A 13,438-nucleotide genomic window follows, 5' to 3' on the forward strand; every position below is an offset into this window, starting at 1 on the left:
AATATATTATTAAATCAACTATGTATATTAAATATAAATTATAATATATATACAGAGACCAATGAGAGAGTACAGAGACATCAATATAGATGAGATATTTTATTTAAGAAAGGGAGTGAATTTCATAAGCTTCAAAATATTGTCACTTTAGATGAGAAATAGGAATGTTTGTGATGAACTTTGTAACTTTTATCAAAAGAGGAACAAGGTTCCACAACCAAACAGTTTTAGTGGGAGTGGTAATAATACCAAGTAGGAATTAGGTAGTACTTTCATAAGCTTCAAAATATTGCTATTCCGGGTGAAATAGGAAGGAACGCCTGTGATGGGAATCATTATCCCCTCCAATTCACTGTTCCTTTCAATTCCTCATATGGGGGTAAAAATGACCATCCTACCCCTGCCTGAAAACACTGCCCAAGTTGGGGTTCGCTCCCCCTTATTAAAGGAATTGGAGGAATTGGAAGTGATAATTATTCTTAGGATGGATTTCGTAACTTTCATCAAAAGAGGAACAAGGTTCCATAACCAAGCAACTTTAGTGGGAGTGGTAATATTACCAAGAAGCTCCTTGTTGCATAACCAGATTTCCTCAATATTTTGCCGTAAATGAGTAGCGTGATTGAGTCTCCATGCAAGACTAAAAATCTCTAGCTCCAAAAAATGGTTAGTTTCCAAGTACCCTACAGCTATCAAAACAAGATGTCCTTCCAACAAGATTTCATTCTAGAGTTAGTGAATCCACAGATTCCATTACTACGTTTAATTCCAAGTCAGTGGGCTTGTTGGATAAGTGGATTGTTTTGTTTATATTCGGGGCAACCTTATATTTGATGGGTTTCCTTACCACCTAAACGTATCCATAATATATATAGATAGATCTCAAAGGTGAGACAGATACATTGTGTTTATCAAATTAAAAGGAGATTTGACAGTTTAAGAATTAAGTTAAAAGAGTCATTTGATTTGCATAATTTTGATATGACTTAGTGGTTTTAATTGTTGATATCTTTTTTATCTTGATTGATAGAAAGCAGTCTTTTTCAATTGAACGTTTAAAACACATAGCTTTAGAGTTACAAGTCTCTAACAAACCACGGGTCTTAATTTCTTACCATATGAGTTTTCATGCCTACCCCATGACTAGGATAATTGATCCTGTAACATATTCTTAGGAACAAATTAGGCTCTTTCCATATTTGTTGGGTGATTGACCCTCACATTATTTTATAGATATACTACTCATTACATCAATGATAGATACAGAAAATTCAATCCCATATTTTATGTCATCTCCTTAACATGGTATCAGCCTAACCTTTTCTGGTTTTCCATTTTTCCTTCATCATGCCTGGAGATGATTCATCTTCAACCTCTACGGCAATACTTGCCACACCCACCGCAGCCATACCTGCTCATTCTCCGTATTTCCTGCATTCATCGGATCAGCCTGGCACTCCTCTCGTCACCCCTGTCCTTGATGGTAACAATTTTCCGACTTGGCATCGTGCTATAGTCATGGCGTTGGAGGCCAAGAACAAACTGCAGTTCCTCGATGGTTCTTTGCCTAAACCCGCCTCTGATTCTCCTGATCCCCCACACTGGACTCGCTGCAATAGCATGGTGAGGTCTTGGATTGTTCACTCCATTGTTCCTAATATTGCTCATAGCATACTTTGGGTCGACTCGGCTCGTGATGCCTGGCTCGACCTTCATGATCGATTTTCTCAAAAGAATGCACCCCGGATCTTTGAAATTCGCCGGTCCATCTCCACTTTGAGTGAAGGTCTTGACTCCATCTCTATCTATTATACTAAAATGAAGAGTCTTCGCGATGCGCTTTCATCATACAGGGCCATGCCCACTTGCACTTGTGGCACTGCCACCACTCTCCAAAGCCATGTCGAGACTGATTCCTTAATGGATATTTTGCAAGGACTCCATGAATCCTACTCCGTTGTTCGCAGCCAAATTTTGCTTATGGATCCATTGCCCACCATTGCCTAGGCATATTCTCTTTTATTGCAAGAAGAAAGCCAACGATCGATCCATGCCCTCCCATCTTCTCAGGTGGAACATGCCGCCATGGCCACAGGTTATTCTAAGGGCTCCACTGCACGTTCCAATAGGCCTGCTTATCATTGTGATTTTTGCGGCAAGGATGGTCATTCCGAGGCACACTGTTTTAAAAAGCATGGGTACCCTGACAACCGCACTGGTCGTCCCACTCCTAAGACCACCACCGCACCCCGTGGTGCTACACGCCCATCCTCTCTGATTGTCGAGGCCTCCAGCTCTTCTGCACCGACCTTGTCTGCTGCCCAGATTGAGCAGTTATTGGCTCTCCTACCTGTTGGTAATCCTCATCCTCTCACAAACCTTGCAGGTAGCATTTGTCTAGCATCCTCTTTAGGCTCTAATCCTTGGATAATTGATTCCGGCGCAACGGATCATATATTCTCTGATTTATCATTATTTTCCAGTATTTCTAATCCTATTTCTCCATTACACATTACATTACCCAATGGTACCCAAACACCTGTTGTTCATATTGGTACTGTTATTTTATCTCCCACTTTCATTCTTGAAAATGTTCTCTATGTTCCTACCTTTCGGTTCAATTTACTTTCAATTCCTGAAATTACTTCTACCATTTCTTGTGAAGTTAATTTTTCTTCCACTCCTTGTGCTTTTCAGGACCCTCGATCGAAGAGGATTTTTGCGATGGGTAAACGACATGGCGATCTCTACTACTTAGATGCTTCTCCATGCCCGATTATTGCAGCTTTTGGATCGTCTAATGATTTATGGCATTGCCGCCTGGGTCACCCGGGTTCCTCTGTTCTCCCTTCTTTAAAACTTTTAGATCCGGATATTTTTTTTAATAATAATAAGCAATGCCCCTGTGCTATTTGTCCTCTTGCTAAGCAGCAGTGCCTGCCATTTCCAAATAGCTCTATTTCTACCACTGCATGCTATGATATGATTCACTTGGATGTTTGGGGACCATATCGTACCCCCTCTTTATTTGGAGCACGATATTTTTTAACTATTGTCAATGACTTTTCTTGCAGCACTTGGCTGTACCTTATGCAAACAAAAACTGAAATTCCAACTTTGGTTCAGGCCTTTTTTGCTATAATTCAAAGATAATTTGGTGTCACAATAAAAATTATTCGCTCCGACCAAGGTACTGAGTTCTTAAATCATCCCATCAACCAATTTTTTCAACAATTAGGGGTTATCCATCACTTGAGTTACGTTTCCACCCCACAATAGAACGGAGTGGTGGAACGCAAGCATAGACACCTTCTCACTGTTGTTCGGGCGCTACGTTTTCAAGCTCATTTACCATTACAGTTTTGGGGCGACTGTGTGCTCACCGCTACACACCTTACCAATCGACTACCCACCCCTGTGTTGCATGGGAAGACGCCTCATGAATTATTGTTTGGTATAAAACCCAGTTTCTCTCACCTACAACTGTTTGGTTGCCTTTGCTTTGCCCGTAACACTGTAGCCTAACACAATTTTGATAAAAGAGCATCGCCTGGGGTTTTTTTGGGCTATCCATTTGGCCAAAAGGGTTATCGTATTTATGACTTAGATTCCAAAAAAATTGTGGTATCCCATGACGTCACCTTTCATGAGAACATATTCCCCTTGTAGACCGCTCCTTCTCCTACACCCCTGGTATACCCCATTGTGACGATTGAGGTTGATACGGATGATTTATAAATTCTCGGTACCCCTTCCCCACTTCCATCTAATTCATCCCAGATCTCCTCCTCGGCCGATTCCCCTCCCTCACCACCCTCTCCCACCCCTCCTTTACCCCCTCCTCGTCCCCAACGCAATTGGGTCCCACCCAAGCATCTCAATGATTATCATGTCTCGTTTATTCCTTTGCAATTACCCTCTTCGGCATTGGTCCAAGGTACTTCCGACCCTCTTAGCAGTTATTTACAATATAATTGTTTCTCCCAAAAACATGTTGCCTTCCTTTCCTCTCTTGCTAGCACAGGTGAACCTGCAACCTTTGCCGAGGCCATGAAATATCCACAATGGCGTGATGCGATGCAAGCTGAAATTGCAGCCCTATCTGAGAATAATACCTGGTCTCGGGTGCCCTTACCCCAAGGAAAAAAACCGACTAGGTCCAAATGGGTATTTAAGATCAAGTGCCGTTCTGATGGTTCCATAGAGCGTTACAAAGCTCACATTGTCGCCAAGGGGTACAATCAGGTAGAGGGCATTGACTATCATGATACTTTCGCCCCTGTCGCCATGCTAGTGACTGTCCGCACTCTTATTGCTATGGCTTCTGTTCAGGGCTGGTTATTACATCAAATGGACGTTCACAATGCATTCTTACATGGGGACCTTGAGGAGGATGTCTATATCACACCACGCCCCGGATATCGTCGAAAGGGGGAGAATATTGTTTGCAAGTTTACTAAGTCCTTATATGGTTTAAAACAGGCATCGCGCCAGTGGTTTTCCAAGTTCTCAGGTGCCCTTATACAGTTTGGGTTTTCTTAGTCTCAGGCTGACCATTCTTTATTCATATTACGGAGGAATAACGAATGTGTCTATATAGTGCTTTATGTGGATGATATCATCATCACTGGCACCTCTGCTACATTGAACTATTCAGTCAAAGATTTCCTATTTCAACATTTCACCATCAAAGATCTTGGTCCTTTAAAATATTTTTTGGGCATTGAGGTTGCCCGCTCCTCCAAAGGAATATATCTTTCTCAACGGAAATACGTTTTGGACATTTTGTCAGATTGTGACCTCACGGGGAGCAAACCCGCGAACACGCCTATGGAGTAGAATTTACGTCTCACAGATTCCAATGGGGATTTATTACCAGATCCATCTCTTTATCGCCGACTCATTGGGCGCTTAATTTATCTCACTGTCACCCGCCCTGAGATTGCTCATACAGTTAACATTCTCAGTCAATTTATGCACCAGCCCCGCCAACAACATTTAGATGCTGCGCATCGATTGCTCCATTTTTAAAAGCATCACCAGGGTAAGGGATATTTTTTTCTTCAACTACTTCGCTCCAGCTCTATGAGTACTGTGATTCTGAATGGGCCACGTGTCCTATGACTCGCCGGTCCATGACTGGCTACTACATCCTACTGGGTTCTAGCCCAATTTCATGGAAGACAAAGAAGCAGACTACAGTATCACGTTCTTCTACGGAGGCCGAGTATCGGGCCATGGTCGTTGCAACTTGTGAGATATCTTGGTTGACTACCTTGTTGACTGACTTAGGGATTCCTCCTACATCCCCCACACCGCTATATTGTGACAATCAGGCGTCCATTCATATAGCCTCTAATCCTGTTTTTCACGAACGCATCAAGCACATTGAAATAGACTGCCATGTGGTTCATGAGAAACTCCAACAAGGCCTTATTCGCCCTACAAAGGTTCCTAGTTCTGATCAACTGGCCAACCTATTCACCAAGTCACTCGGACGGGAACCGTTTCATCACCTAAGTTCCAAGTTGGGCGTTTGTAACCTGCACGCTCCAACTTGAGGGGGAGTCTTACCATATGAGTTTTCATACCTACCCCATGACTAGGATAATTGATCCTGTAACATATTCTTAGGAATATATTAGGCTATTTCTATATTTGTTGGGTGATTGACCCTCACATTATTTTGTATATATACTACTTATTATATCAATGATAGATACAGAAAATTCAATCCCATATTTTATGCCATCTCCTTAACATAATCATTCATATCTAAATGGCTCTGATGGTCAACAACCAAGTGGGTAGGAGTTTTGAGAATAACTTTAGCTAGGGGTGTAAGTTTGGCCCTGTTGGCCCGAACCCGCCCTGGCCTGCCCTGAGTCCGAACAAGGCCTAGGCTGAGATATTAGGCCCTGAGGGCGGGTCAGGGCTAGAAATTTTTGACCCTGAGTCAGGGTCGAGTCGGGCCAGGGTTGAGGTCTAGAACTAAGCCTAGCCCGACCCTATTTTAAGTTATTACACTATTATTTTACGTAAAATTGGTAATTTTCTCCCTAGCCCATTCTAGCCCATGCATTTCCTTCCCTCTCCTCATGATCAGGGTTAGCCCGGGCCGACCCTAAGGGCAGGCCAGGGTTGGATTTTTCTGGCCCTGAGTCAGGGTCGGGTCGAGCCTTGGCCCAGCTAAGAGGACTTAGGGTTGGGCTATGGTTCTATAAAGCCCAGCCCAACCCGGCCCTGTTGCAGCCCTAGCTTTAGCTATGTAGGAGGGGAAAAGGGACTTAACTTTATCAAAATTCCATCGATCACCTATTATCAAATCTTTGACATAAGAAACACTACTACATAGCCCAAGATTACAAGGGAGTCTATAATCCTTAAGAGTAGGAACCCCAGGCTCACCCCAAACAGAAATGTGAGAATCGATACCGACCTTACGGCATACTAATTGTTTAACTAAGGGGATAACCTGACAAAATCCATCCAAAATGAGAGACCCTGTTTTTATTTATGGTTAATTGATCAAAGAGATTAGAGGAAGGATAATATATGGCCTTTCAAATTTGAGCCCACAACTCGTGAGGATGGTTATTAAACGCCAACCAAGCTTGATTAAGAGTCTATTGTGTGCAAAATTTTACATGTTGAAAAGTGTTCCAATGTTTTTTTTATGGAGAAAAGCATTAAAATTTTTTTCAACATATAAAATTTACATTTACGAAGTAAAATTTACCAAGGAAAATTTTCCAGGCAAAATTTTACGCCGAAACAAACGTAGCCTATGTGAAAAAGAATGATGCATGGTTGTTGTGCACCCCTCACTGGCCCCTGCTGGTGTAGGGACCCACTCGACTGGGCAGCAAATCCTTCCCCATACTACTCTGAACCATAGTTGGAAAACCATATTTTATTGACTCGACTCGCCTTTTAGAAAACCTGGTGCCTCGGCCTGATCAGACCAAAGTCATGTTTTATTTTTAATACAATAAATAGTTGTCACACCCACAAACTCAAAGCAAATGCATCAAAACAAGATTGTACCTTAAGTTTCCAAATTGATATCATGTGTGTGTTTGGTCATTTTTTTTTTTTTAATACAATAAATAGTTGTCACACCACAAACTCAAAGCAAATGCATCAAAACAAGACTGTACCTTAAGTTTCCAAATTGATATCATGTGTGTGGTGTGTGTGTGTGTGTGCGTGTCCATTGTCCCTAGCCCGCCCGGTTACAACCCGACGTAGTCGATTTTTTAACTTGTAAACTTCCCCTCCCCTTCCCTCTCCCGATCTCTCATGTGTGGCTGTCAATATTTACTTGTAGGATTCGTGCTACAAATGAAAATTAAGTTCTTTATGATTCAAGCATGTACCAAGTAAGACAAAATCATGTGATCTTAAATCTAAGCAAACCCACCAAATTAAGAAAATTGATTCATGAAAGACCCATTTAGCTATATTTTGAATTCAGATCGGGAAGAATAGTTTTAATCGGTCAAAATGACTTTATCCAAATAACCACAAAGAAATACTTGGAAGGCAACCATCAATGTTAACTTTGGTCTTTTATTTGTACAAGAACAGATTAATAATCTCATCATATGTATAATTAAGTAGATGATTTGAGGAAAAAAACAGTAAGAATCGGATGTTGGTGGAAAGACTGTGAGAGAGAGAACCTAGATTTGGAAAAGAACGACATCAAGCGTCACACTACTCAGAAATGGCTACACCATTTAAAGCCCGTTTAGATTTAAACAGGCCCATAGCCCAGTTTTACACCTTTTAAAGCCCAGTTAAGGGCCGATTACAGCCCAATTATAGCCTGAAACCCTACTTAGCCTGACCTAATCCGACAAGCCAGGCCCGAAGACTTAAACGGGTGGTCACGGTGCAGGCTTTAAGCACCCTGAGGAAGCACCACCAAGTAGAGATCTTTTTCCCTTATTTGTTTATTTATTTATTGGGCTGATGTTTTCTGTGCAGTAGTGCAGGCTGCGCCTAGACACATGGACTGACCATTCAGGGGCCGGGGTGGTCATTTCACCCACCCCCATGTGTTTGGGCGCAACCTACACAGCTGCATAGAGAACATTTGGCCTTATTTATTTTGGTAAGTGAGATGATTTATTTTATTTTATTTATTTATTTTTTAGATGATTTATTTTCATTCATTGATATTTATGGTATTAAAGATGCTACATGGCAAGTTGATAGTTGTGAGAGAGAGAGAGAGAGAGAGAAAGAGAGATGGCTTATTTATTTATTTATTTTGGTAAGAGAAATGACTTATTTTCATTCATTGATATTTATGGTATTAAAGATGCCACATGACAAGTTGACGGTTCTTACCCAAAATAAAAAAAGTTGATAGTTGAGAGAGAGAGAGAGAGAGAGAGAGAGAGAGAGAGTAATGGGGCCCAAGGAGTATTTGTTTGGTCTTCACTGTTTTACATGTATGTATAAGTTTTAGTTTTACATTTATTAAGTGTTATTTATTTCATTTATTAATGTATTCACTCAATAGTCATCTACCTAAGTGGCCATTTGTGTATTTTAAAAATTGACAAAGACTCATCTAGTTAACAATGACTCAAGTAAAAAAACCAAGTCTTACTTGACTCGGACGATTCATCACCGAGTCGCATCATTTTTCACCTTGGATAACTCTACATGACTCTTGGCTAGGTTTTCCAAAATCTTGACTCGACTCAAGTGATTCGATCGAGTCAAAACCTAGTTTTTCAATTATGTTCTAAACAAAGTTAATTTGTTGCCCCGACAAATCTTTAAAAAGGTTAATGAATGTCTTAATGGAATAAACATCATTCTCATATATATGACAAAATATAAGAGTATCGTCAGCTAAAAAGAGATGGGAGATTATTGGGGCTCTCTCCTAGACTTACACACTTTAAACAAGTTAAGATCCTGGTGAACCTTAAAAAGCCTGAATAGCCCTTCCATAACTAAAATGAAAAAGTAGGGACTAAGAGGACATCCCGGCCGAATACCCCTAAATGGTTTAACCAAAATTACTCACATCCAATATAATAGAATAAGAACATGTAGAAATTATATAAAATAGGGAAAAAGAATGCTAACCGCTATGATTCCTACACCGAGCCATAGGATTGCATGGATTTACCATTCAGCCCTCAGTGAAATAAAAAATCTCATTCAATTATATCTCTCTCTGCACGCTCTCATTGACTCTCGCACTGATGCAGGCGCTACCATGCTACATGACTAGGCAACGATCTCTTGCCTTATAGCTTATCATATCACATCAATGTTGATTAAACCTAAAATCTCAAAAATAGACTGAACAAAACCCACAGATAAGCTAGCTATATCACCTGAACCCTTCAAAAGATATCCAAAGTCATATTTTGATTTAAAGGGAGTGGACTAAAAAAAGAATATTATTTGGTCACGTGGATCCTGCACCTAAACATAGGAGTGCACAAATTTACTGTCTAGCTCACTTGAAATAAAAAAAAAAAATCCATCTATATCAATGCCCCTAAGCGTACTCTCTCATTGACCACCGTACTAGTGCAAGGGCTACACGACCAAGCTGCCATGCCACACTCTTGGATGGAAAACTCTTCCCCTTAAGTTTTCTAGCTACGTTTGGATGTCAATAAGAGAAAAAACACAATATGACAAAAATCATGATAATGCAATTATTGATTTATGTATCTAGTTATCTCCCCAAATTTAAAATTTTTTGAATTTTCCTTTTTCTTGACATCCAAACATAAACTAAAGGTTTGAAATTTCAAATTGATTTATTCAATTTCCAAAATATTCATGAGGATCATTTTTTTTAAAATTTTTTAAGAGCTTAGCTTTTTATAGGGACATCAGTCTTAGACTGGTGGTTAGGACCACTGGTCATAACGGTGCTTGAGGTATGTTGGTCTCGAGTTTGAGACCCCTCCTTTCCTATCCCCCGCAGCAAATTAGATCTTTTTTGGAATAAGTGTTAGTCCTTCGTTGCCCCCTTGTGGGTCATCCTTAATGGGCTAAATTCTAGTAAAAAAAATAAAAAATACTTAGCTTTTAGGGCCAAATTATCTGTTTTCAAAATTACTTGCAAAACCCTTAATACATGAATGTTTCAGGGTCTGATATAGTTGGCTCAAGATACCTAGTGGGGTTGAATCACCTTTTTCTTCTTCACTACTTTGTGATATATATGTGAAGTAAGCCCACGTCACTCTACAATCAATCCCCATTGTGTCTTCTGATTTTTATAGCCGTCAATCTAGAAGGGAATGTTCCATTGTAGTCGCGGTTTTCAGCCAAAAAATAGCCTCTCTGTTAAGTGGGGATAAGATTTGTGTACGACCCTCTTCAGACCCCACAATGGTGAAAACTTCGTGCACTGGTTATATTTTTTTAGTCCATGTTTTCAACACTGGCAGTTTGGCACGATGAAGAGACATTTACACATGGATATTTATGTCATGTGGTAATTTTTAAGAAGTCTAAACATTGTGGATATGTTGTCTATGGCATCGTCTATTAATGGATTCATGTCGGACCAATCGAACTTCTTAAAGTGTCAATATGATGTTCTATAATTGTTTGATACAAACTCAATTCTATGCGAACCTATTTAAAGAAAATTCACGATGGAAAAGATAAAAATTTAGTAAAAACACCCAAAACTTGTGGGTAGACTATTGTTATAGGTCATCAAATTAGAACATGTGAGAAATTCCATCTTTCCAATGACTAAAATTATCAAGAAATTAGTCACATGATAGAGAAAGTATTTCTTCGGGTATGAATACTTCTTGACCATTAACCGTCCCCAATAACCATATGGAAAAGATTCTTACGATTAAAAGCATGTGTTCTATCATATTGGGGATTTGAGTAGGGCTACTGCAACAAGTCGGGTTGGGCTGGGGCTTTTTAAAACCCCAGCTCAACCATGAGTCCCCTTAGTTGGGTCTAGGCCCAGCCTGACCCTGACTCAAAGCCTAGAAGATCTAACCCTGACCCGCCCTAGGGTTGGGCCGGACTGACCCTGATTGGTCCTAATCATGGAGCAGGAGAAGGGAGAGATGCATGAACTGGACTGAGTTGGGGTGAAAATTATCAATTTTACATAAAATAACACTATTATAAAATATATTATCACTTATTATCGTTATATATAATATATTATTATATAACAATATATGTGTGACGTACATTTAAAGTTTATAATATATATAGTATATCAATATATATTTTATAGTATAACTTAAAACAGGGTCAGGTTAGGTTGGGCCGGGCTCAATAGGCCTCAATCCTAGCCTGACCCAACCTTGACTTAGAGCTAGAAATTTTCAACCTTAAATCGCCCTTAGGGTCAGGTATCTCAGCCCAAACTCTGTTAGGGCTCAAGGTGGGTTCCCCCGACAAGGCCAAACTTGACCCCAAGATTTGAGAAAGGTTTATGTTACTTTGCTAATAGGAAGTGTGATTTTGCACAAAGGGTTGTTATTTTCTCATGTTTTCGTTTTTATATATCTCCTGAAGGCAGGTCTGGTGGAATTGGATTATGGTGGCTCAAAATGGTTAGGCTTTCTGCCTTCTTATCTCTTCTTATTGTTAGGGATGTAAACGGATCGGATTCGACTTGGATAGTGCTATATCCGCATTTGCATTCGATTAGCTTTCGGACAAATTCGGATAGTGCTAAACGGATTCGGACCGGATGTTTTATCCGTTTACATATAAATATAGCTTTTCGAATAGCTATAGCCTATCCGTATCCGTTTAATTTTCGGACGAATTCAAATAGTGCTAAACAGATACGGACACGGATATAGAAACGGATTTCGGCTATTCATTTACATCCCTACTTATTGTACTCTCATCAAAACTCTTAGAAGTCACTCATGTAAATATACATGCTCACCGAGTATCAATCAGTGAATAACAACAAAATTCAAATCAAATAGTGATATGATAATGTAGAATTTTCAATTCACTTTGGTTCTAAGAACAATATTCAATATTGACATCCAAGTATCCACTTCTAAGAACGGTATTGATGTCAAATCTATTCTGTTATTCTGTATATTCTCGTAATGTAATTGCAAAATGTAAGTCTTTAGAATTATATAGTGTGTCTTGAACGTGATCATCATTTGACATTTAAATGGATGGAATGCCTTCAGTTGTTTGTGTAATAAGAATATCTTATAGTTGTTTTGTCCATATACCGGAGAGGTCCTTACCATTATGTTGCACATTGTGCATCTATTGATGCATATGCTGGCTACATATCGGTATGCTTAACATATTGTTTCATTATAGGTAGAAGGTGGAAGGTGGAAGGTGGAAGGTGGAAGAAATGCTTGACATGGTATCCACTTTCCGAAGGGGAGAACATCAAAAGAGAGTTTCTCACTGTGATTTAACAGAAATTCCAGTACCAGTAACAATGTTGTAAAATTTTACAAAGGGATTAAAAATATTATGATATATATATAATTATATTTTAAAATTGTTTTACGAATGTTTTTTGTTTAATCATCGATTAACACTCTGATATTGGCCATTGACAGATTGGGATTTTTGGTGGTATTTGTTTCTATACTTGTATGTCCGTTATATGATATTGATAAATGGAGGGACTAAAACATAATGAAAGTTTTTATCACTTGGTGTTAAGTGGTTATATCTCGTATGAATTGTCCTTAAGTGCAATAATATACAAGTTGCGAGATTACTCTTTGAGATCACACTACTTGATTCAATCATAACAGTTAGTTTTAAAGAGATTCAGTTATAAATATGATTCCTAATCACTCTTGTGAATTAAGAATTAAGAATTGATAAAAGTTAAAGAGAGTAGAAGAGAAAGTCTCTTTTCCATTAGGGTCCCGGCATTGAAGATACTTCTTCTATCGGGTGGTGACGGGTTCAAGTACTACATTCCATTGGAAACTTTGCCTTCATGAATCTCAAGGTAAACACTAACCCCTCTCTATTAATCAGATCATATCAAATGCTATAACGCACAAGGAGATCAAGTCTCATAATTTTTGTCTAGTCGCTTCTGCTAGTAACATGAACATGATGGTTTTAGCTAGTAATATAGACTCAGTATGAAACCTCATAAATTTTACATGTTTGTCCCTCTGAGGGTTGGCCGTTCATGAATGTCTTTGGCATCTCTTAGCAACACTCTTACCCAATTAAATAGATAAAGGGAAATTTACACATACCCCCCTGAGGTTTGACGAAAGGATATTTTTACCCCCCAGGTTTGAAAAATTTTACGTACCCCCCTGAGGTTTGCAAATGGTAACAGATAGGTCCATTCCGTCAGTTCATGGCTAACACTGTTAAAAAATAGACTTGAACTGACGGAATTGCCCTTACAAAAAAAAAATAAAAAATCACCTGCAACTCATCTTCC

At 39.4% G+C, this 13,438-nt stretch overlaps 1 protein-coding gene across 1 annotated transcript; it reads left to right on the forward strand.

The window, feature by feature from the left end:
• The first annotated feature begins 1,347 nt into the window (after positions 1–1,347).
• Positions 1,348–2,007, forward strand: LOC122655409. Its single transcript, XM_043849604.1, has one exon. The coding sequence runs from the start codon at positions 1,348–1,350 to the stop codon at positions 2,005–2,007; it is 660 nt and encodes a 219-aa protein (XP_043705539.1).
• Positions 2,008–13,438: the final 11,431 nt, after the last annotated feature.

The sequence above is a fragment of the Telopea speciosissima genome, chromosome 3, assembly GCF_018873765.1.
Source record: "Telopea speciosissima isolate NSW1024214 ecotype Mountain lineage chromosome 3, Tspe_v1, whole genome shotgun sequence".
NCBI classification, from domain to species: Eukaryota; Viridiplantae; Streptophyta; class Magnoliopsida; order Proteales; family Proteaceae; genus Telopea; species Telopea speciosissima.